The following is a 25735-nucleotide window of genomic DNA, read 5'->3' on the forward strand; positions in this document are numbered from 1 at the left end:
GAGATAAAAACAAAAAAACTGCGGATGCTGGAAATCCAAAACAAAAACAGAATTACCTGGAAAAACTCAGCAGGTCTGGCAGCATCGGCGGAGAAGAAAAGAGTTGACGTTTCGAGTCCTCATGACCCTTCGATCAAGGTAAGTGAGAGGTGAATGGGACTTGGTGCAAGTTAGAATACGGGCAGCAATGTTTTGGATGACCTTATTTTTTATGAAGTTTAGAGGGTGCAAAGCTGGCCAGGAGTGCATTAGAATAGCCTGATCTAGAGGTAACAAAGACAGGGATGAGAGTTTCAGCAGCAGATGAGCTGAGACAGGAGCATAATCAGGTAATGTTAAGGAGGTGGAAATAGGCAGTCTTAGTGATTGCATGGATATGGGTTGGAAGCTCATCTCGGTCAAATACAACACCAAGGTTGCAAACAGTCTGATTCAGCAGCAGAAAGTTGCCAGGGAGATAGATGGGAGTCAGTGGTTAGGGAACTGAGTTTGTAGCAGGGAGGGAAGACAATTTCTTCGGTCTTCCCAATACTTAGCTGGAGAAAATATCTGCCACCCAGCACTGAATGTCAGGCAAGCTGCCTGACAAGGGAGGTGGGAGGTGAGGTAAAGCTGACAGTCATCAGGGTACACGTGGGACCTAATGTATTTTCGTATGACCTCACCAAAGGGGAGCATGTACATGAGAAATAGGAGGATGCCAAGGATTATTCCAGAGGTAACTGTATGGAGAAGGGAATAGAGGTCATTGCAGGTAATTTTCTTGTTATGACTGGGTACATAATATTGGAAGGAGAGTACAGTCTCATGCAGCTAGGCAACCGTAGAGGGGGAATTGGGGGATGGTGTGGTCAATGGTGCCAAAGGCTGCAGATAAGTTGAGAAAAATGAGGAGGGAAAGTTTACCTCATATAGGATGTAATTTGTGATTTTGATAAGAGCTATTTTGTACAATGGTGGGGGCAGAAACCTGACTGGAGGGATTCCAACGTGGAGCTCCGAGAAAGATGGACATGAAATTGGGAAGCAACAGCAGGTTCAAGGACTCTGGAGAGGAAAGGGAATTTGGAAGTGGGACAGTAGCCTGCAAGGGCAGAGGGGTCAGGGGTTGTATTTTTTTGAGAAGGGATGTTAATGGCAGATTTGAAGAGGAGGGTGACAACATCTGAGGAGACAGAATCATGAACCATGTCAGCTAATATGGGGCCAGGAAGAGAAGCCGGGTGGTCAGCAATTTAGTGGGATTGGGATCAAGGCAGCAGGAGGCCATTCAAAGAATTCAAGTACTCACGGATGTACCTATTGGTAATGAACACTCTCCATGGGCATTCAACTCCTCCAGAATAATGGTCATTAGTGGGACTAGTTTCTGCTTGCTGTCCTCATTGGAGATGAAGCCACTCTCCAGCTAGAAAAAGAAAGCTCTTTTTATAGATCAGACTGTGTATTGTCAGATTAAGCTATTTCATTGAACCCAAAACACTTTACAAAATTCACTCTCCTATTCAATTGCCTTAGTGACGGAGAGATTTTCATCACTATGCTTTGGGTTAGTGCTTCAACTACCAATCCCTCAGGCTGAAAGCTCAGGGCACTAACCCATTGTTTCACATTGCCAATCCAATCGAGGGGGCTCTAAGCATTGACATTTTCAGAATGCATCCAGGACTGCTTCCTAGATTACTAAATTCCCAGGGAAGTGAATACAAAGATGGTTCCAGAAGGATGAATGGCCTTTTTCCGTGCTGTTCTTACCTCCAGTGTAGTGAGGTAGCCTGCCAGCTTTTTTACAATTGGCTCCAAGGAGCAGGTCTTGGCTTTTGCATCACAAACAAAGCCCAGATTGAAGAGCAATGCATTTCGGACATACTTCTTGTGTTCTATGCACACAGGGCAGCCAATTAGCTTCTTATCCATTGCAGTGCTTCACAAGATAAGAAAGAAAAACTGATTAACAGAAATACAGAATTACAGCAAACAGTATTCACAATACAATTTTTCTTTATATGGTGTGGTAGGGCGGGGGGCAACAATCATGTACAGACAACGTGAAATCCACCTTTGCTGTGAGTGCCAAGGAGCTCAGACTGATTTCTGACAGCAGCAAGGCCCCTTGAAATCCTTGCTTTTTATTTCTATTGGTGGGCATGGTCTAACAAACAGATCTTTGAGGCCTGATTGCTGCAGCAAAGGCCTGTGAAAAGGTAGGAGTTCGCTTTTTTTTTAAACAAACCCTGCAGTTTAAAAAATTCCTGCCGCTCTGAACATCTCCCCTCACCCCCACCACTCAGAAGCTAAAACGTCTCCTTGCTCAGGAGCTAAACCCACTCTTTCCTCCCAGTCAGCAGCCGAATCTACCCCACTATTCACTGCTCTGGGCCACATGAAGTCTGATGCATTAAAATGGTGTCACACCAAGAAAAGGTTTGGGAAGCACTTCTCTATACATTGCACTACTGCTTACTCTGCTCTTCTTGGTCGACGCAAAAGATCTCACAGCACTATTCGACGAGCAGAGGAGTTCTCCCCGGTGTCCTGGCCAATATTTACCCTTCAATCAACATTATTGAAATAAATTATTTGGTCATTCGCTTAGCTGTTTGTGGGGCCTTGTTGTGTACAAATTGGCTGCCATGATTACCACAACAGTGGCTACACTTCAAGGTAATTTGTTGGCTCTGAAGCATTTGGGACAACCTGAAGCCATGAAAGGCACTATGTAAATGCAAGTCTCTTTTTTAAAAAAGTTTTAACAGCAACTCCTAGTTCAGGGGAAATGCTGTGGACTAAATGAGATGCTGTTAATGCCCCAAGAAGCACCAAAGTGGATGAATCCCCCCCTCCACCCAGCCCCCAATCATCTCTGGGGTCAGAAGTGCTGGTGATGGCTGCAAATACAAAGGTAAATTTTCGACTTCTGTGTTCTTGGTGGGCAGTGAACAGTGTTCAGCCTGTTCATACAGGCCAGCAAAGGGATCCTCAACTGGCCTGTAAAGACGTTCTCCAGCCATCAGGAAAACTCTGGCTGCCATAAATAAAACCAACATTTGTAATTTTAAAGCAACTTCTTCTAAGGTAAAATAAGTCAACAGAATTACAGATGAGAAACGTTACTTTGTGCAGCATGTTACAATCCAGAAAGCACTGTCTGACAAGGTGGTGGAATGGGATATATAATTGAAAACGAAATATTTACCAGTCTATCAGGAAAGGACAGGTGAGTGGGAGTAATTAGAAAGCTCTTTCAAAGAGCTAGTATAAGCACAATGGGCTGAATGGCGTCCTGCTCTGCTATTTGATTCTAACTGCCGATGCTGCTGTTTATTTGTTGTTGCAGGTTCGAGGGAATCTTTACAGAGCAGTTTACACAACACCAGGTTATTACATAACCACTTCAGTGTGAACAGGTCCTATGATATAAAAAAGGGAGCAAGCAGTTTGTGACTTGTGCAACTTACACAGTAATAAGTTTATTCTGTAACTCTGGTTTTGTTATGATGTACACCTGGACTGTATCAAACAGCTCCCTTGAAATGTATTCCTCAGGCACCTGTAACAGATCCAGACATGAGATTCAAAGAAAGATTGACTGCAAATCATTTACATTTTTGCTGATTCCTAAATACTTAAACTCACCAAATAACAGGTTACCTAATAAACCAAGCACGATAAATAAGCTGCCATTCTTTATGCTGAAATTAAGGTAATCAGCACAGCTGTTCTATGCCAAGGATCCCAGTATAAATTCATTGCCATCAGTGTTCTTATTGACATATTGGCACCAATATTATAGTGGGCAGAAAAAACTCTAATGTTGTATAATAGGCTTCTAGTCGGATACTCTTAATTCATCACCTTAAGCTTATCCCTACAACCAGTACCAAACCTGGAATGCCACTTCACTCCAGAGTTCAGCTGTTTTTATTGGGTTGAGTGCTGTTAGCAGACTCTGATGCTCAGGTCTCACATAGCAGAAGACAAAGACAGAAGGAAATTTGCCAGACTTGCAAAGGTTGGTGGCTGGGAATACTAAAAATAGAAGTCAACACTGGCAGTGGGAGACCCACGGGTCAGGAGTCGCTAGCACTAGACCCACATAAAAACAAGTCAGGGAACGTTGTACAGCTGACAACCAAGCTCTACAGTGTCATCCGTAGATCAGTAATAGCACTCTTGCCTCTGAGTCAAAGATTGTGGTTTCAAGTCATACTCCTGCGAGATGAGCATAATATCTCGGCAGTCACTCCGCTGCAGTACTGATGGAGTGCTGCATTGTTGGACGTGCCAATTTTTGGATGAGATGAACTGAGGCCTCATCTGCCCTCTCTTTTTTTTATTCTTTCATGGGATGTGGGCATCGCTGGCAAGGCCAGCATTTGTTGCCCATCCCTAACTGCCCTTAAGAACATGTTGGTGGGCCACCTTCTCAAACCGCTGCTGTTTGTAATGTACACTTTTATTGGTCCACTTGGCCATTTTGGAGGCCACTTAAGAATCAACCACATTGCTGAGGGTCTGGAGTCACAAGTCGACCAGACCCGGTAAGGATGGCAGACTTCCTTCCCTACAGGACATTAGTGAACTGGATGGGTTTTTATGACAATCAATGCGGGTTTCACGGTCCCCATTAAAAAGACTAGCTTTTGATTCCAGATTTTAGAAATTAATTGAAGTTAAATTCCACTAGCTGGCGGGATTTGAACATATGTCTCCAGAGCATTAAACTGGGCCTCTGGATTACTATGCCAGTGACAATACCACTATGCCACCGTCTCCCTGTAGTAAAAGATCTCATGGCACTATTTCCAAGAGGTGAGTTCTGGCTTATGTTATTAAAATCAGATTATCTGATCTTTTACCACGTTGCTCTTTGTGGGAGTTTGCTGTGCGCATAACGGTTGCCACATTTCCTACAACAGCAACTACGCGTCGATTGGCTGTAAAACGCTATGGGAAGCTCTGGGTCTGTGAAAGGTGCTACCTAAATGAAAGTCTTTCCTCTTCTAGCCAACTTAAGCCAAATGCTACAGCCACACCTTTTGCCAAGTTCAAGAGCAGACAGAAGGTGGGATCAAAGTTTCATGTTTTGATAGTTTTGGATATTTATTGTAAACATTAATACTCAATTCTGTACTATGAGATGCAGAAACATAAAGTAATTCAAAATTACACCCGGATCATTGCTCTTCCAATTTACATTTTAAAACTTTCAGGTCCAAACATCCCAATGGATAATATGAGAACCAGGCTGAATATAGAAGTTTCAGAGGGGAATTCAAAAGCGAAGCAAAGAGAGAGTACGAAAAGAGACTGGCAGCTAACATAAAAGGGAATCCTGAAGTTTTCTATAGGCATATAAATATTGAAATGTGGTTAAAGGAGTGGAGCTGGTCAGGGACCAAAAAGGGGATTTATGCATGGAGGCAGGGGGCATAGCTGAGGTATTAAATGAATACTTTGCATCTAATTTTACCAAGGAAGAAGACACTGCCAATGTCACGGGCGAAGAGGAGGTATTTCAGACACTTTAAGGGTTTAAAATTGATAAGGAGGTATTGAATAGGCTGTCTGTACTTTAAGGCACCAGGACCGGATGAGATGCATCCAAGGATACAGAGGGAAGTGAGAATGGAAATTGTGGAGTCACTGGCCATAATTTTCCTTAGATACAGGGGTGGTGCCAGAGGACTGGAGAATTGCAAATGTTACATGCTTGTACAAAAAATGGGTGTAAAGCTAAGTCCAGCAGCTGCAAACCAGTTTAATCTCAGTGGTGGGGAAGCTTTTAGAAATGATGACAAAATTGGGGAAACACAGGTTAATTAAGGAAAGCCAGCATGGATTTATTAAGGGCAAATCATGTTTAACTAACTTGTTTTTGATGAGGTAACAAAAAGAGTTGATGAGGGCAATGCTGATGTGGTGTACATGGCCTTCCAAAAGACATTTGATAAAAGTGCCACACAATAGACTTGTGAGCAAAATTATTCCATGAGCTATAAAAGGGACAGCTGCAACATGGATAATAAATTAGCTGAATGACAGGAAACAGTGTTGTGGTGAATGGTTGTTATTCGGGCTGGGGGAAAGTTTATAGTGGAGTTCCCCAGGGGTCAGTTTTAAGACTCCTGATTATGCTGATATATATATTGATATAGATCCGGGTGTACAGGGCACAATTTCAAAATTTGCAGATGACACAAAACTTTGAATTATTGTGAACTGTGAGGAGGATAGTGTAGAACTTCAAGAGGACATAAACAGGTTGGTGGAATAGACAGCAGGTGGCAGATGAAATTTAACATACAGAAGTGTGAAGTTATTAATTTTGGTAGAAAGAATGTAGGGAGGCAGTATAAAATAAAGGATACAACTCTAAAGAGGGTGCAGGAGCAGAAAGACCTGGATATAAATGTGCACAAATCATTCAGGTGACAGGACAGGTTAAGAGCACGGTTAATAAAGCATATTGCATCCTGGGCTTTATCAATAAGGGCATCGAGTGCAAAAGCAAGGAAATTATGTTGAACCTACATAAAACATTGGTTCAGCCCCAACTGGAGTATTGTGTCCAGACCTGGAAACCACACTTTTGGAAGGATGTGAAGGCATTAGAGAGGGTGCAGAAAAGGTTCACAAGAATAGTTCCAGGGCTGAGGGACTTCAGTTATAGAGATAGATTGGAGAAGCTGGGACTGTTCTCCATGGAGACATTCAAAATGATGCAGGGTCTGGACAGAGTAGATGGGGAGAAACCGTTCCCATTGGTGGAAGGATCAAGAACCAGAGGCTACAGGTTTAAGGTAATTGTCTAAAGAAGCAATGGCGACATGAGGAAAACTTTGCTTGGCCTAAATAGCCAAGTGGTTATGGTACTGGGTTTGTAACCTCAAGATCAAGAGTTCAAATCTCACAATGGCAAACTATGAAACAATGTAACTTCATCTGAAAAACAGATGGAAATGTGTTTACTCGAAAGAGTTACACTTCCTGCTCAATTGGAAGAAAGTTGTGGCCTTTAGTGGTTGGTATCAGCAAAAGAAACCTAGGAGATCTGAGAATTTAAAAAAAAAAGAAAAAAAAAACATGAGGAAAACTTTCTTTTACACTGAGTGGTTAAGATCTGGAATGCACTGCCTGAGAAGGTGGTGCAGGCAGGTCTAATCAAGGTATTTAAAAGGAAATTGGATCATTATTTAAAAAGGAAAAATGTGCAGGTTTATGGGGCAAAAGTGGGGGGAGTGGCACAAGGTGAATTGCTCCTGCAGAGAACCGACAGACATGATGGGCTGAATTGCATCTTTCTGTACTGTATCTATTCTATGATTCTAAGCCTAATTCCTAACCTGAAAAAAATCCTGGCACTAAACAGCTAATGGAACCATTTGTACCCTTTACATCTCAGCACAGCTTTAATAGCCTATCCCTCTGAATAGAAGTCAGCCATTTCAGGCTCACTCAAGGACTGCAATGCAGAAAGTCAAAGAGCAATCCAGCAGCTGCTGAAAGACTGGTCCTCACACCTGTACTCCTTGTATGCTGCAAATTTCAGAACCAGTTCAAGGTGCATTGGGGGTTCATTGGCACCAATAAATGTGGGCAGCCAGTTGGCAGCGTGGCTGCTGCTCAGATGCAGTTTGGGAATAGAGAGGGGCCACTCCTAACCAGATGGTCTGGGTGCCCTCAGGTGTCAGGCCTAGGAGCCTCTCAGAGAACTGGTACCCGCCTCCCAGAATGGTGTCAGCCCCCCGTACCTGGAAAGTGATTTTCGGCCCGAGGGTCGGGTGAAACTCGCTGAAAAACACACATTCGATCCGGCTTCCCATGATCAGGGGGGAAGTGAGACAACAAAGCCGGAACCCACCCCTGCGACTGTGACCCAAGCTAATCGCGGCCTCCCGATCACCTGACCATGCGCGCGCAGCTCGGTGACCTCATCGCGCAGGGCCGCATCAGCTGCTGGCGGCCATGGCAGAGCCGGGTGAAGACTACTGGCTGTATGGAGCCTTGCGGAAAGCGGCCGGGACAGGAGCACATCTCCTCAGCCTGGGGTTCCCAATCGGCATGGCAGTGGTCTCAAAGCCGGGCAGCAGTGAGTATCTGACAGCTGGAGAAGAGGAGCCGAGTAAGCCAGGAGAGTCGTTAATAATCGGGGAGAGGGTATCAGGTGAATGGGATGTTGGGGGGAGGGGGAGGGGGGCACACCGGGTGTATGGGAGGCCGTAGGGGAGGGGGCACACCGGATGTATGGGAGGCCGTAGGGGAGGGGGCACACCGGGTTTATGGGACGCTGTAGGGGAGGGGGGCACACCGGATGTATGGGAGGCCGTAGGGGAGGGGGCACACCGGATGTATGGGAGGCCGTAGGGGAGGGGGCACATCGGGTGTATGGGACGCTGTAGGGGAGGGGGGCACACCGGGTGTATGGGACACTGTAGGGGAGGGGGGCACACCGGGTGTATGGGACGCTGTAGGGGAGGGGGGCACACCGGGTGTATGGGACGCTGTAGGGGAGGGGGGCACACCGGGTGTATGGGACGCTGTAGGGGAGGGGGGCACACCGGGTGTATGGGACGCTGTAGGGGAGGGGGGCACATCGGGTGTATGGGACGCTGTAGGGGAGGGGGCACACCGGGTGTATGGGACGTTGTAGGGGAGGGGGGCACACCGGGTGTATGGGACGCTGTACGGGAGGGGGGCACACCGGGTGTATGGGACGCTGTAGGGGAGGGGGGCACACCAGGTGTATGGGACGCTGTAGGGGAGGGGGGCACACCGGATGTATGGGAGGCCGTAGGGGAGGGGGCACACCGGATGTATGGGAGGCCGTAGGGGAGGGGGCACACCGGGTTTATGGGACGCTGTAGGGGAGGGGGGCACATCGGGAGTATGGGACGCTGTAGGGGAGGGGGCACACCGGGTGTATGGGACGCTGTAGGGGAGGGGGGCACACCGGGTGTATGGGACGCTGTAGGGGAGGGGGGCACACCGGGTGTATGGGAGGCTGTAGGGGAGGGGGCACACCGGGTTTATGGGACGCTGTAGGGGAGGGGGGCACATCGGGTGTATGGGACGCTGTAGGGGAGGGGTCACACCGGGTGTATGGGAGGCTGTAGGGGAGGGGGGCACACCGGGTGTATGGGAGGCTGTAGGGGAGGGGGGCACACCGGGTGTATGGGAGGCTGTAGGGGAGGGGGCACACTGGGTGTATGGGACGCTGTAGGGGAGGGGGCACACCGGGTGTATGGGACGCTGTAGGGGAGGGGGGCACACCGGGTGTATGGGAGGCTGTAGGGGAGGGGGGCACATCGGGTGTATGGGAGGCTGTAGGGGAGGGGGGCACATCGGGTGTATGGGAGGCTGTAGGGGAGGGGGGCACACCGGGTATGGGAGGCTGTAGGGGAGGGGGGCACATCGGGTGTATGGGAGGCTGTAGGGGAGGGGGGCACACCGGGTGTATGGGAGGCTGTAGGGGAGGGGGGCACACCGCGTTTATGGGACGCTGTAGGGGAGGGGGGCACATCAGGTGTATGGGACGCTGTAGGGGAGGGGGCACACCGGGTGTATGGGAGGCTGTAGGGGAGGGGGGCACACCGGGTGCATGGGAGGCTGTAGGGGAGGGGGGCACACCGGGTGTATGGGAGGCTGTAGGGGAGGGGGGCACACCGGGTGTATGGGACGCTGTAAGGGAGGGGGGCACGTCAGGTGTATGGGACGTCATAGGGGAGGGGGGCACACCAGGTGTATCGGAGGCCGTAGGGGAGGGGGGCACACCAGGTGTATGGGAGGCCGTTGGGGAGGGGGGGCGCACCGGGTGTATGGGAGGCCGTAGGGGAGGGGGGCGCACCGGGTGTATGGGAGGCCGTAGGGGAGGGGGGCGCACCGGGTGTATGGGAGGCCGTAGGGGAGGGGGGCGCACCGGGTGTATGGGACGCCATAGGGGAGGGGGGCACACCGGGTGTATGGGAGAGGACACCAGGTGTATTTTTGCATCATGTGGAGTGGTTCCATTTTTACTGGGGCTTCCATTCCTAGTCAAGCGTCATTTAAGCCTTTCTTCCCTCCTGGACTGCTTGCTTTATACCATGGAGCCAGAGATACATCTATAAAGGTTAAGTCTATGTTCCTATTTGGTATTTATCCACTAATGTGACAACTGGACCAACAATGACCCTTCTAAGACCTCCAGGTCCACACCTTTCTCATATTCACCACAATGATCAGCCAAACTTGGATCTCCAGCCTTCTAAGTCCTTGAAATCTAGTCTTATTTGTGCAGAGTTGTTCTTTTGGGAATTTCGTGAGCCTAGACGTTTGGAAAGGGTTGTTTTTACTGCTCCTGCCTCATTGGTAGATAATTCTAAATATTGCAAGGTTTAAGTTTGTTCACATCGATCACCTGAGATATATGCACCTTAATGAGGAAACAAATTTAACCTTTATAATTAATCCCAATACTCCATGGTCCACAGACCCATGAAGTGGCATAAGAAGACAAAAGCTTGGACATATCTGACCAATACTTTGACAGTCTAATTACTGGGACCTGTGGACTGGACTGCAAATAAGCCACAGGCTTTACTGTAGACCTGCCCAGCCATAGCCTCTTGCTTATTCATAATTTGTCGACTGAAGAACATGAAGAACCCTAGCACCTTCTTCACTCCATTGTTTTCCACATATGGGAGCACGTTGACTCAATGCAGTATGCTTTTACCAATCTCTCCCAAACCCACTTCAAGTTATCTTCCTCCCTATTAGTCCAGCACTAGCAAGGTGAGCCTAACAGCCTTGTTTTGTGCTGAAAACTTCACTAACTTGATCGAGTTTTTCGAGGAAGTGACAAAGATGATCGATGATGGAAGGGCCGTGGATGTTATCTACATGGATTTCAGTAAGGCCTTTGACAAGGTCCCTCATGGCAGACTGGCACAGAAGGTAAAATGGCACGGGATCAGAGGTGAGCTGGCAAGATGGATGCAGAATTGGCTCGGTCATAGAAGACAGAGGGTAGCAGTGGAAAAGTGCTTTTCTGAATGGAGAGCTGTGACTAGTGGTGTTCCGCAGGGATCAGTGCTGGGACCTTTGCTGTTTGTAGTATACGTAAATGATTTGGAGGAAAATGTAACTGGGCTAATTAGTAAGTTTGTAGATGACACTAAGGTTGGAGGAGTTGCACGTTGTGAAGAGGATTGTCAAAGGATACAACAGGATATAGATCGTTTGGAGACTTGGGCGGAGAAATGGCAGATGGAACTAAATCCGGACAAATGCGAGGTAATGCATTTTGGAAGGTCAAATACAGGTAGGAATTATACAATAAATGGCAGAACCCTTAAGTGCATCGACGGGCAGAGGGATCTGGGTGTACAGGTCCACAGGTCACTGAAAGTGACAACGCAAGTGGATAAGGTAGTCAGGAAGGCATATGGCATGCTTGCCTTCGTCGACAGGGGTATTGAGTATTAAAGCTGGGAAGACATGCTGCACCTGTATGGAACCTTGGTTAGGCCACACTTGGAATATTTTGTGCAATTCTGGTTGCCACATTACCAGAAGGATATGGAGTCATTGGAGAGGGTGCAGAGGAGGTTTACCAGGATGCTGCCTGGTCTGGAGGTTATTAGCTGTGAGGAGAAGTTGGAGAAACTCAGATTGTTCTCACTAGAGCGACAGAGATTGAGGGGCGACTTGATAGAAGTTTACAAAATTATGAGTGGCATAGACAGAGTAGATGGTCAGAAGCTTTTTCCCGGGGTGGAAGAGTCAATTACTAGGGGACATAGATTTAAAGTGAGAGGAGAAAACTTTAGAGAAGATGTGCAGGGCAAGTTTTTTACGCAGAGGGTAGTGAGAGTCTGGAATTCGCTGCCAGAGGAGGTGGTGGAAGCAGGTACGATAGTGGTGTTTAAGAGGCAACTTGACAAATTCATGAATAGGATGGGAATAGAGGGATACGGACTCTGGAAGTGTAAAATGTTTTAGTTTGACAGGCAATATGATTGGCGCAGGCTTGGAAGGCCGAAGGGCCTGTTCCTGTGCTGTACTTTTCTTTGTTCTTTGACTCTGTGGAAGTGTTGTGATGAAGGTGTCATTGGAATGTACCTTAAACAACAGCTGATGATTGCATTTTATCTCTTTTGTTCTAGGTTTATTTTCTTGGCATCCATTCTTAATGGCTCTTGCTGTAAGTAATCTACACTTGCATATTGTGCATAGAGATACTCATCAGAGGCTGCCCTTTGGACCACACTTTTTTGTTCGAAAGATATGCTTCTCTCCAAAGAGAGCAACGTCTTCTCTTTTCCCTTGCACAATCTTTCCCCATTCTCCTTCTCTCTTAAACACACACTCGCATTCTCCATTCAGACAGAGGTATCAGGCTCAGACACGTTACTGCTCCCTTCAGCACCTCTCCTCACTGAAGCAGAAATTGATTGGAGAGGAAGGCTGAGCTTATGTGCTGCATCTGCGTTGGCCTACCATGCTCCCTCTGTGTCAGTGACCCTTCCAATATTAAAGCTATATTCTCCACCATGCAGCACTTACCACCCTTCGTGCCCTGTAGGTAGTTGGGATCCTGAAAGTTGCTCCATGAGATCCTTGCTTCATAAGCCCCCTCCTCCTGCCGCGTCCCATATACCTGGTGCCCCCTCTCCCACAGCGCCCCATGGGCCTTGCCTCTCTCTCGGTCACACAAATGCAGGTTTTAAACAAAAACATTTCCTGCTTTGGACACGAGTCATTTGACATATTCTTTCACAGCTGTGTTGTCTAGGGGTTCCTGACTCGTCTTCCACACACAGGGTGGCAGATGGATCCCAGAGCAACCTGCCAACCAGACTCATATCAGTTTGCAAGCTTACTGGCAGGTTGCCTGTAACTTTTCTCAGGGTGAATCAGAAGTTGCACTGTTTTATAAGGATGTTTTTAAAAAATTATTCATTCATGGGATGTGCGTGTCACTGGCTAGACCAGCATTTATTACCCATCCATAATTGCCCTTGAGAAGATGGTGGTGAGCCTCTGCCTTGAATATTTACAGTCCATGTGATGTAGATGCACCCACAGTGCTGTTAGAAAGGGAGTTCCTAGGTTGATGCTGGGTGGTCCATCCAGTTTCATTGCTTTTAGACTTCATTGCAGATTGCTAGGCCATTTCAGAGGGCAGTTAAGAGCCAACCACATTGCTGTGGCTTTGGAGTCATGTGTAGGCCAGACTAGGTAAAGATGGCAGATTTCCATCCCTAAAGGTTCATTAGTGAACCAGATGAGTTTTTTCAACAATTGACAATGGTTTCATGGTCATTACTGAGACTAGCTTTTATTTCCAGATTTATTAATTGAATTTAAATTCCGCCATCTAGTGTGGGCTTTGAACGCCTTGGTCCCTAGATTGCTAATTCAGTGACATTACCAAAATGTCATCACCTTCCCTCTATAATAGAACAGGTCCATCTTGTTCCTCTTTACCATGATGGAAATCACATTATACAACAATACTCCTGATGTTGAATAATCACGGCACTCAATTTCTATTATCCAGCATTATATCAGATAATTTACAATGTATTATTCTGTTCTTACAGTGAAACTGTGTTTCAGCTGCTTTGTCCCTTTAAGATCACAAGGTCCAGTTGCTGTTGATAAGTGCATCCAGAGGCCAATTCTATCAACTGGCAGCTGCTTGAAAATGTGGCCTTTTAACCAGTGATTCCTTAGAGCAGAAAAGAATGCAGTAAGAATTTTGAATACCTCCATTACATATGTGGAACTTTTGTAGTAAATATGGAGGAATTGTTTCCACTGATTTAAGGGATAATTGGCAAAAGAAGCAAAGAAGAGATTAGTAGAATTTTTTTATGCAGCAAATTATGATGATCTGGGAAAGCTGTCTCAAAGTGGTGGAAGCAGATTCAATACAAACTTTCAAAAGGAAATGGGATAAATACTTGGAAAAGAAATGCAGGCTTTGGGGAAAGAGCAGAACAGTGGGATTAATTGGATAGTTCCTTTTAAAGAGCCAGCATAGGCACCATGGGCCAAATGGCCACCTTCTGTACCATGTGTTTCCTATATTGTAGATTTCCAGTTGAGTGGAGGTTGAAGCTTCTCTGCAGGGAGTGTAGATCTTGGCACTTGTCACTACCTCCTAGTGCTGCCCCCATTATCACCTTTATCACCCAGAGTATGGTACATGAGTGAGCAGATGAGATTGAACCTTCCCACCATATGTGGTGGATGGTGAAAGGGAGCAGGGTGTTCCCCTGCTTGCTGTGGAATTGAATGGAAGACCAAAGAAAGAAACAAAAAAGCTCATCTTGGTTTCGGAATGTTTTCAGGATTCTTGGTTCTTATTTTCCCATAACTTCTACATTATTCAGGAGAGCAGAGGTTCCTGTTTGTCATGGGAGTGCAATACTTTTTGTTCCTCTATTCTATTATGAGAGAAAATAGAAGGTTGAATGAGTGAATTTAATGATGGATGATATCTCCTGGAATGTAGCTCAACAGCTCTTAGGGAGCCTGGGCAACATCTGAATTTTTTCTCACCTTACAATGGAAAAAAATAAATGGGAAGAGGTTTGACAGCATTTACTCTGACTGTTATTAATTTTCTATGAGAGATATTGTGGAGATTGCTTAAAGCATTTTAGTTTTGAAGTATTTTTGATGTGTAGTCACTGTTGCAATGTAGGAAACACCAGTTAACTTTCACCCAGTAAGGTTTCACAAACAGCAATGTGCCAATGATCTGATTATCTGTTTAGCATTTTGTTTGAGGAATAAGTATTGGGAAGAATATTGCTCTTCTTTGAAATAGTGCAGTGGGGTCTTTTTTTTTACTTGAGAGAGCTAACAGGGCTCCTTTTAGCACCTCCTCTGAAAAATGGCACTTCTGACAGTGCAGTGTTTCCTCAGTACTGCATTAGAGTGTTACATTTTGCGCTGGAGTCTCTGGATTGAGACTTCAACCCCAATCTCCTGACTCAAACGAGAGTGCTACCACCGAGCCAAGTCTGGCACATAATCACGAGATCAGCCGGGTGGGAATATGAAAGGTTGTGTGTCAGGTGAATGTTGGGGTATCTAGGGCACTCTATTAAAAACAATCGAGAAAATAAAATTAAGCAGTAATTAATAGGAAGTGCTGTAATTTGACAAATTAAAATAATCCTGAAAAGAGAGACATGTTGCCAAAGCTTCTCAGTTTGAACTCATCAGGACAAATGCAAGAAATCCAAATTTCAAAGAATCACAGCAGTTTATACTACAGGAGAAAAGGGTGCTGATTGGTTGACAAGTCGACTTTGATTAACCGAGGCATTGACGAGGAGAAACCAAGGGGAACTATAGGCTTCTCAAGCTCCCGGATAATTCAAAAAAGGAGCAAGGCTTGAACATATTCCTTTTGTTTGCAGAGAATGGGTTCCTGAATGGGTTCGCTATAAATGATTACGAGCTCAATTAATTAACTAAACTGGTTCTTAGTGTAGCTATTAGTGCACTCAGGATTGTTCAGCAAGTGCTGCCCAATTGTGGAATCACTCTAACAGCAGATGTTTTGTTTTGGGTTTTGCAAGTGCCGGCTGTTTGAGTACAGTCTGTTCTCTGTCTATTACGGACAACCAAAGGAATATGCTGTTTGATTTGATCAGCCAGTCGTTGGGACTTATGGCCCACGTACCTGGCATCACATCAACACTGGAATTCGTACACAACGCTGCTCAATAGTGTGGTAGGCTTTTTGGACTGTCAGTGGAAAATGCCAATTGAGTAACCACTACATAGTAGCAGTGTGAAAAAGCTTGCTTAACCTGTTTTTCAGATTTTTCAGATACTTGGCCTTTCATGGATAACTTGAGGTAGACTGGGCACTTTTCAGGTCCGAAAGTGGTGGTGTTTGGTCCATTTGTAAGTTTGTGCAATACATGGTGAACCACGATCTGATCAGGATAGCCCACAGATAGCTTTGATGCACTCTACCTCTGCGGCAAACTTAAGCGAATGGCTAGATTACAAGATTACAAGGCTAATCCAATAGCACATAGGGCTATGCAAATGCCAACATGTATATTGACTGGTGAAGGGAGGCTTGTAATAGATTGTATTGGAGAACCCATTAGTGGATTTCTTAACTAGCACGTTGAAGAAAGGGAGCGAGTTAGTCTGCACCATCTCGACAGGCCAGCTGCAACACCTCAGCCAATCAGAGTCAACTTGCCAACCAGTCCGCACCCGTTTCTCCTGTGGTATAAATTGTTGTGATCGTTTGAAATTTGGCATTCTTATGTTTGTCCTGATGTAGTTGAAGTTTTTCACCTTGCACACACATCTCTCTTTGCAGCAATATTCAAATTAAAATGCCTTCCAGAAGCATAGAGGGTATAAGGAGCATTGTTACCAGTGTTTGAGGTTGTGTGTGAAATAAAAAGGCTAATAGGCAGCTTGGTTATGCTTGGAAGCAATAAAGTGAGGAAAGAATCATTAGAGGAAATTGTCAGCTTCTGAAAATTACAAGTGTAAATTTAGCTTTAGATAATGGGAAGATTGAGCTAATTTGAATGGAAATGTGCATCATCAAAGTAAGGAAATTAATATTCAGCAATTGCTACAGATCATCATGAGAGGAAGAAATTAACATAGAACAGATGGGGAAAAGGGGCAGGGGGGTAATAATTATGGGAGATAGTAATTATGTGGGATACTAGTTACTCTAAATTAACAACTGCAACTTGTATTTATATAGCACCTGTAACATAGTAAAACGTCCCAAACACTTCATAGGAGAGATATAAACAAAATTTGACACAGCCACATAAGATGATATTTGGGTAGATCCACAAAAGCTTGGCCAAAGAGGTAGGTTTTAAGGAATGTTTTAAAGGAGGAAAGAGCGGTAGAGGAATTTCTAGAGCTTAGCACCCAGACAGCTGAAAGCATGGCCCCCAATAATGTGGCAATTAAAATCAGGGGTGCTCAAAGTTTCAAGGGGCGTGAAAAAGACAGAAAGCTGGAGGGGTGGAATTCCAGAACTTCGGCCCAGGCAACTGGAGGCCTGGTCACCAGTGGCGGAGCGATTAAAATTGGGGTGCTCAAGAGGCCAGAATTAGAGGAATGCAAATATCTGAGGGCTGTGGAGCTGGAGGAGATTACAGAGATAGGAAAGGGTGAGGCCATGGAGGGATTTGAAAACCAGGATGAGAATTTAAAAATTGAAGCATTGCTTGAATGGCAGCCTATGTAGGTCAACAAGCACAGAAGGGATGGATGAATAGAACTCCAGTTTATGGAGACTGGCCAGGAACGTGGGAGGACGCCCAGGAGTGCATTGAGGTAATCGCATCTAGAGGTAACATACACATAGATGAGGATTTCAGCAAAGGGTGATCTGAGGTGGGGCAGATATATAGTTGGAAGCTCATCTTAGGGTCAAGATGACAGCAAGGATGCAAACAATCTGGTTCAGCCTCAGATGTTTGCCATGAAGAGGGATGGGGTCGGTGGTGAGGGAGCAGTGTTTGTGGCTTCAGTCTTCCCAGTAATTAATTGGAGGAAGTTTCTGCTCACCCAGTACTGGATGTCAGACAAGCAGCCTGATCATTTAGAGAAGGTGGAGGAGCCGAGGGAGGCAATAGTGAGGTATAGCTGGGTGTTGTCAGTGTACATGTAAAATCTAATGTATTTTCTGATGATGTTACCAAGGGACAGCATGTAAATAACTAGTGGGGGAGGCACAAGAATAGATCCTTGGGGGTCTCCAGAGGTATTGTTGTGGGAATGGGAAGCTTAGCTATTGCAGGTAATTCTCTGGCTACAACTGGATAATTAAAAACTTAATCAGGTGAATACAGTTCCACCCAGCTGGTCAACCATGGGGAGGCATTAGAAGAGTATGGTGAGGTCAACCACCCTAGAGGCTACAGACAGGTTGAAAAGGACAAGGAGTTTATTTTTGTCACATTTGCATAAGATATAATTTATGACTTTGTTCGGAGCTACTTTGGTCTGGGAAAGATGATTCATGGAGGTGACAGCACTCATGGACTTTGGAAAGTGAGGTTGGAGACGGGGTGGTGGTTTGCAAGGATGACTGGATCAAGGTTTTTTTTTGTAAGTAGAAGGCAAATTTGCAGAAGATTGGGGGAGTACCTGGAGTGAAAGAACCATTAACAATATCAGCTAACATGGGAACCAGGAAGGAAATAGTATGCCAGGTTCAATAATCTTCAGCTGCTTCATCTTAAGGTCAGAAGTGAGGATGTTTGCTGGTGATAGCACTGAGTTCAGGATCATTCACAACTCCTCAGATACTGAAGCAGTTTGTGCCTGCACGTCGCAAGACCTGGACAACATTCAGGCTTGGGCTAGTAAGTGGCAAGTAACGTTGATGTGGCAGGCAATGACCATCTTCAGCATGAGAGAATCTAACCATCTTACCTTGACATTCAACAGCTCTACCAATGCGCAATCCCCCACAATCAACATCCTGGGGGTTATCAATGACCAGAAACATAACTGGACGAGCCACATAAACACTCTAACTACAAGGACAGGTCAGAGACTGGGAATTCTGCAGTTAAGTAACTCACCTTTTGACTCCTCAAAGCCTGTCCACTATCTTTAAGACACAAGTCAGAAGTGTGGTGGAATACTCTGAATGAGCGCATCTCCAATGACACTCAAGTTCAACACCATCCAAGACTGAAGAAATCTGTTTGACCGGCATCCCATCCACCACCTTAAAGATTGACCCCTCCACCACTGGTGACAGTGGCAGCAGTATATACTATATACAAGGTGCATCGAAGCAACTGGCCAAGGCTCCTTTGACAGCATCTTTCAAACCTGTAAACTCTACCACTGAGAAGAATGAAGGTAGCAGACACTTGGGGAAACCAATGACTGCAAGTACTCCCTTCACCCCACCCCAAGCCACACACCATCCTGATTTGGAACTATGTTATCGTTCGCTATGGCAGAGTCCTGGTGGTTGTTCCGACAACACATGGACTGCAGCGGCTCAAGAAGACGGCTTACCGCCACCTTCTCAAGGGCAATTGGGAAGGCCAATAAATGCTGGCCTTGCCAGCAACATTCACATCCCATGACAGGGAAAAAAGAATAAAAACAGAAAATGCTGGAAACACTCAGCATTTATGGCAGCATCTGTGGAGAGAGAAACAGAGTTAATATTTTTGACATCTTTGGCAGTCTCCTCTTGGCCTCCACCTATCACTGGCCCTCTGTTGAGCTCTCCTGTCCCACCCCCTTCTACCAGCGTATATTTTATCTCTTTTCTATTTGTCTTAGTTCTGATGAAGGATCATACAGACTCAAAATGTCAACTGTATCCCCCTTCACAGATGCTGTCAGACCTGCTGAGTTTTTCCAGATATTTTTGTTTTGTTCTTAATGTTTTTCTCTCCTACTGAGTATTTCCAGCATTTTATATTTTTATTTTAGATTTCCAGCATCTGCAGTATATTGCTCTTGTGGCCAGGAAGGGAAGTTGTGGTCAACAGTTTAGTGTGAGTGTGGTCAAGGGAGCAGGAGGTGAGTTCATAGGCAAGATGTGCTTGGAAAGTGCACGAGGGGAGATGGAAGAGAAGCTATTGAAAGATGCGATTTCGGGGTTCAAGCCGGGGAAAATTAATCTTTGAAAAGGTAATGAAGGATGTTTCTTGATGTGGCTTGTTACAATGAGGATTCAAAGGGCCCTGACTTGGCATGTATTTAGCAGTCTGTTTGAGGGGAGGAACTACAGTCCCAGTGACTTTTAAGTTTTTTGATGTTGTGACGTAAGTAGAAGTTAGGCAGAAAAAATTGGATTGGGGATTTCAGTGAAGATGATTATCAGAAGGTTGAAAATTGGGGGAGAAGCAAGGAAGGGAAATAGAAGGCAAAATTCAAAATTCCTCTTGCCCCCCCAACCCCATCCCTCTATGTTAAAATTTGTATGGTTAAAAGTGCTGTAAAGGGCATGAACCAGGTTTTTAAAGACATAAGGGATTATAGAAGAGAACAAAGAGTTCTGAATTCTGAATGAGTGCGCTGCCTGGTGTGTTACTGAGCAATTCGGCCTTGTGTTCAAAGGTTAGGGAGGGGGAAAAGATCAGTAAAACTTTCTTCTCCTGATCGCTGTCATGATTGCTGAAAGTTTGCATTTGTGAGCCTTGGGCCCAGGTGTAAAAACCCCAAAGACCAGAATGGTCACCACCTAAGTTTGCAAGATTACTCAAGTGAGTTGTTGTAGGAATTATCTTTCAGCAGCATTTCAGAAAGGGAGATAAACTGGAACAAGATTAAAAAGAAAACATACAAAGCTTGATCTAAAAAACACATTAGGAAGGAAGAAATGCATAAGTTAGCATATCTGAAGGATCGAGAGGGAAGTTCAAAGGAGCAATATGGTAGCAGTATTCGATAAATTGAAAATGGAAATGTTGATGGGATAGGAAGAAGGATCCTTTACCAACATTTTCCTATATCCTTTCCAGGAGTTCGAGAGCTGCTGGAAGAGTTTCCGCAGGGACAGTTCAAATTATGAATGGAATCTTGAGCTGCAGAGAAGGAAAGAAGTCTTTGGCCGTAAAGAGAGCAAGCTTTTTATAAGTACATTAGCTTTAGAAATGAAAGAGATGTATAAGATCCAGAATGGATCAGAAGACACACTGAGGCAAAGAATACCAGTGGATTAAGTCATCAATGGTACGAAGTGACAGTTGTTGGTTGGAGATGTGGAGAAACGTAAAAGAATTGAAAAAAAGTCATGATTTTTATTGTCAATGTCAGTGGGCATGGAAGAGATTGAGATTTGGTGCTTCAAAAATGCCACTGTGCAAACAGAAGAGGTTGTGTGCGCTGACTGCATACTTTGGGAAGAATAAAATGGATTCATTTACAAAAGAGTGTAGAACTGGAGGGTGGTTGGAAGAGGCTTGAGTGGGAGAGACTGAAAATATGTGTAGAATGTGTTCAAGTTGGAGGTAGATGTCTTGAAGACGGTAGAAAGAATGGCAAGAATTCTAGGAAGAGCTGAAGCCTAATAGAATCCCGAGTTAAGGATCCAACAGACATAGTGGGAATGAGTCCTGACATGGCTATAGTGATAGAACAGAGTTGAACAAGTTGATAGGGAAAGGTATACAAAAAAGTTCAGCTTTCTGTTTCAGAGGGTTAGCTAAATTACCAATAGAGAAGAGGCAGGAAAGAAGGATTCATTGAAGTTTTGATGTGCAAAAATTTAACCATTCTTCTGTTTTCTCCTAGTTTTCCTTCATTATGACTCAAGCCCTTCTGCTGTTCTCTCCAGAGACTTCCCTTATCATGTCCTACTCGAGGAAAATCAAAGTCCGAGCCCACTGGTTGTTGCAGGGGCTGGCCTCAACATGTGCTATCCTAGGTTTGGCGATTATTAGCTTTAACAAATACTTGAATGACAAACCGCATTTTACCAGCTGGCATGGCCTGGTTGGCCTAGTGACTGTCCTTTACATTTGCATGCAGTCCATTGGTGGGGTGTCACTGTTGTACCCCAAACTAATGAACTGGTCCCTGTCCAAACTGAAACTCTACCATGCTACCTCTGGATTGGTTGGCTACCTGCTGGGCTGCACCAGTCTCCTTCTGGGCATGTGTTCAACATGGTTCACTGAAACTGTGACTGGAATTACCTGGTACCTTGCAGTTTGCTGCCCAGTCCTGTTGGCATTAGTTATCATGAACCAAATATCCAATGCCTACCTGAAGAAAAAGAGGATGCAACCTTGAATCAACTCTTCCGTCCCACTCTCGGATGCTCAGCAAAAACCTGGACTTGTACTAATCTGAAAGCCTACAGCAGTAGAATTATCAAAACCAACTTGAGCTATTACTCGAAGACCCATCCATCAGTACAGGTTACTGACACCTAAATGAGAACAGATCAGTGCAAAACCTGGACTTTGAGATCCTACTCCTTGCTAACTGATCCTGGGAGATTGAAAGCAGATCTGATCATTGACAAGATCGTTTCCCAGCTTGCTCAATTAACATTATCTGCTGCTTTGTGACACCTTTGAGTGTCTGGATGTCTTCATATATACTTTATCCATAATGAAATGTCTCTGTGTTCCTCCTTTGCTAATCAGCATTGCAATGAGCCGTGCTGGGTCTTGGTTGTAGTGATGTTCTCTGAATGTTACTACTTTCGCTCTTACCGATTTGAAGTTCAAAAAAAGATTCAACAAAATGGGAGCAAACGTTGTACTCCTGAGCCACAATCTTACATGAAGTGAAGTTCAGTGTTCAGACCAAAATTTTGTGCCTCCTGCATCAAGAGGGATCCGTTAACTTGGAATGGTTAAAAATCTGAATTTTTTTAACCCTTAAGTTTTTTGAGTTCTAATTTCAAAGGAGCTTGACAACCTCCAGTCTTGTTTAGAGTAGGCCGTTAATTAACGGTGATGCAATTGTTTTCTTCTCAAGTTGCACATTCCAAATCCTTGTAAATGTTTGTTGTTTGTGTGTTCCTAAGTGCTGTCACTACAGTATTGCATGAATGCTTTACCCCATTTGTCATTTATTGAGAGTTTTTATATTATTGCTGATTGAACATTGTTTGAGTGGAGCGGAATGGCTTGTGCAGCATTGGTATGATATCTGGGCCTTTCTCTGTACTATTAGTACCTAAGGCTGTTCTGATACTCAACAGGAGAATTTGGATATGCAAGGGGACTCAAAACGGGTGACCCACCATTGTCGATTGCACTTGAGATTCTGTTTTATCAAAGTCAGTGACTGGAATATGTAGTGGAGTGTATAACAGGCAATTAAGTGATGCAGTCTGTTTGGTGGCCCATGACCAATTTCACCTCCCCCCCCCCCCCCCCCCCCAATATACTGTCCCAAGCTGCGAATGAGATCTTACACTCCATTTAATTATTTTCATCTTCAGACAATTAAAAATTATTTTTATAGTGAGATCATGCCTGGCAGACTAACTGTACACTGGTCCTGTGTGTGTACAAGTGTCCTTCTGACTCTGTGCTTTCAATAGAATCACACCAACCCAGCAGATGTGAGATTTTTCCTGCCAAGGATTTGCCTATGTGTGCTGTAAGCTCTCTTGAAAAGTATTGTTACCTGTCCCTGTCTAGTTGCTTTTGTTTGAGCTGCAGCAACCAGAGACTGGACTGTGTTCCAAGAGTAAGAGACCAAAGAGTTTGGTAGACATAGACTGTAACTCTGAACAAGGGATGATCTGACATTGAACTGTATCTCAAAGGGAAAATTGCATCAACTACAAACTTTCTTTTAACACTGGGAATATCTACAGAGACTGAAAGAATTCATGTGGGCAGACTGATTATGAAAAATGTTCAAATTCTCAGACTTAACATACTGGCCTGACTTCAGTCCTCAATCCCATGGATGGCTGAGGATAGTCCTACAATAAAATTAAAGCAGTAATATGCCTCTTTGCTAACCTGAATTGGCACAAAATGGCTCCCTGTTTGCTTGGTATCTCCGTCCCAGTAAGGGTAGAACAGAAACATCCTGTAATTTCAATAGATTCAGTATTGAGATTACAAAGATGTATCCTTTTGATTGTGGTACACTTAGTAGTGGTGCTAAAAGCCTGTCAGATTCAGATGTGTCTGCTTGACTGTTGGATTTTATTGCTGATCGACTTGTGGCTGAATTCTGTTGGTGTACTGAAGGTGTACTGAGCCAGGCAGTCAGTGCCTTCCAGTTCTGAATAAATAAAATAAATGACCATCTTTCATGTGTTGCATTCTGTTTTGCTTGAGTGCTTTTTGACTTCTGTTCAGTTGGGCTCTGCATTCCTTGTAAGAAATGTAAAGTGAGTGTTGGGAGTTTTCTGTCCTAAAAACATAGTATTCACCAGGGTATTTTTGTTTGTTCAAGTTTGGCTTGGTGGCTGTCCCTTTAAATTCAGTCACCTCACACAAGGGGATGAATTTTAATTTTATACAATGATGTTGGTAGCCCTGTTCACATCTCTTGCCTTTCTTTTAAACTGTTCATTTCAATGGACAGGCTGCTGACTCGCACTGTTGCACAAAATCAGGGTCAACTCTAAAGAGTATGAAGTCAGATGCAGTTTTAAAAAAAAACCTTGCATCCCAGCTGAATGCAAAACACATGTTCACTTGTTATAACTTGTTGTCAAATGTATGCAGTAATTATTTTTGAGTCAAGTGTCACACATGAATATCAAAGCAAGCCATAGCAACTGGAATGGCTGCACCTGTTCATTAAACTGAGTTAGTAGAAGAAGATGGTGGAGTTGATTGGCATCTTCACAGTGAGAGACATGGCAGATAAGTTACCCGTAGTTAGAAAAGATTAGCTCAAAAAGACTGCATATTGAAGTTATCCATAGCATTGTCTACTGTAAATATGTAGTAGTATTATGTAAGTAATTTAATTAGATTTTTCACCTAATTTGCTTAATATTTTAAACTTAAATGAGGTCTGATGTGACTTTCTACTGCTTTCAAAGTCTGGAGGCATAGAATAAATTCCAGTCGTTTAAAGATAATTACCAGACAGGGTAATTATCTGGGGATGTCCAGGGCTTGTTAACTTGGGAGTGCAACTGAAAATCTACCTTGGTCTTAAAGCTAGAATAGATTTGCTTGAAGAAAGAGGGTGTTGGGACTGGCAGATGGGGTGATGGAAGATCTGGCAGACAGCCAAACTAGTCTAAAGTAAGATAGCTCGAAAAGACTAAAACGGCGGTGGCTGCAGAGCTCACACAGACCTCAGCCAAACTTAAAACCAGCAGAATATTTGTTGTAAAGTACAGGTAACTTTTTTTTAAAAAAAGGAATAACAGACATAAACATTACAGAAAGTAATTAAATTTGTTATCCAATTGCAAACGAAAGAGAACAAATAAAATCTCGAGTTCCAACTAGAGTTGCTGAGAGGCAAAGGAAGAGAAAGGTTGATACAAACACACGGATTGATTGTGCTTGGGTGACTAAATTGTTGCAAGCGATGTGCCCGATCACCCATTCTCCTGTTGAAAAGACGGCCAGGATTTAGAGCTTGCCAGCCTTGGTTGCATCAGCCTGATGAGCTACAGTGCACAATATGGGCAGCCTGTTACAGCTCACTGGATTGAGGCCTCCCAATATTGAGGTGCCCTTACCAACTCCCTCCCCCCCACCTCACCACCCCAGCTGTCAACAAGTACAAGGATAGGGGTATTGCAGGGTGTGTGGTAGTGGTAGCAGCCTAGATTCTCTGTGTTCAAAAGTAATCCCAGTTAGCTCGGCTGGGGCTCTTTGCAACTAGATCCATGCAAAATGGAGCCAGGGTGCAGGCTCAACTAATTCAGATTCAACATGGCAATGGGGTCTTCAGACCTTGATTTGACCATTAAAAGGAGTATTCAACATGAGGGCTCTTTCACTACTTCTGCTGTCGCATACTATTCCCCAAGGACACAGCGTGAATATATGGAAACAACAAATACAAATCTAAGTCACTGAAGGAGTCAGGTGAAAAGGGCAGACTACTTGAAGCCATTCTCACAAGTATTGGGTTGTGGTTGATATTCAAGTTTTCCCCACTAGTTAACTGGTCAGAGATATATAATCTGGTGTGTTCTCAGAGTCAGGAAGTGTGCCACAGAGTCAAAACCCATTGGGATGTCTCAGAGATATCTGTCCCAATTGTAACAAAAGGGATGATGGAGCAAGGCAAATCGAGGTGGTAA

At 44.6% G+C, this 25735-nt stretch overlaps 2 protein-coding genes across 7 annotated transcripts in view; one reads left to right on the top strand and one right to left on the bottom strand.

Moving 5' to 3' along the window:
- The window catches only part of nprl2 (NPR2 like, GATOR1 complex subunit), a 30784-nt gene extending 22882 nt beyond the window's left edge, over positions 1 to 7902 (bottom strand). For 3 of the 4 annotated variants that reach the window (XM_041192043.1, XM_041192044.1, XM_041192042.1), the window contains exons 1-4: positions 7755 to 7902; positions 3459 to 3550; positions 1756 to 1924; positions 1300 to 1408 (exon numbers count right to left, since the gene is read on the bottom strand). In XM_041192043.1, coding sequence (XP_041047977.1) covers positions 1300 to 1408; positions 1756 to 1924; positions 3459 to 3550; positions 7755 to 7826 — 442 coding nt within the window. In that variant the 5' untranslated portion in view covers positions 7827 to 7902. Of the gene's footprint in view, positions 1 to 1291; positions 1409 to 1755; positions 1925 to 3458; positions 3551 to 7754 lie in introns of all 4 variants that reach the window. The other variant, XM_041192046.1, reaches the window with a different exon arrangement.
- A 56-nt stretch (positions 7903 to 7958) lies between these two features.
- Positions 7959 to 22859, top strand: LOC121279628 (cytochrome b561 domain-containing protein 2). 3 transcript variants are annotated; one of them, XM_041190809.1, is made up of 3 exons: positions 7959 to 8167; positions 12150 to 12187; positions 21274 to 22859. In XM_041190809.1, exons 1-3 carry the CDS (start codon positions 7969 to 7971, stop codon positions 21772 to 21774), a joined length of 738 nt encoding a protein of 245 aa, XP_041046743.1. In that variant the 5' UTR covers positions 7959 to 7968; the 3' UTR covers positions 21775 to 22859. The 3 variants fall into 3 exon arrangements, with proteins under 3 accessions (XP_041046743.1, XP_041046744.1, XP_041046745.1); XM_041190810.1 differs by having other exon boundaries at positions 7959 to 8092; XM_041190811.1 differs by lacking the exon at positions 12150 to 12187 and having other exon boundaries at positions 7959 to 8092.
- Positions 22860 to 25735: the final 2876 nt, after the last annotated feature.

The sequence above is a fragment of the Carcharodon carcharias genome, chromosome 7 (assembly GCF_017639515.1).
Source record: "Carcharodon carcharias isolate sCarCar2 chromosome 7, sCarCar2.pri, whole genome shotgun sequence".
NCBI classification, from domain to species: Eukaryota; Metazoa; Chordata; class Chondrichthyes; order Lamniformes; family Lamnidae; genus Carcharodon; species Carcharodon carcharias.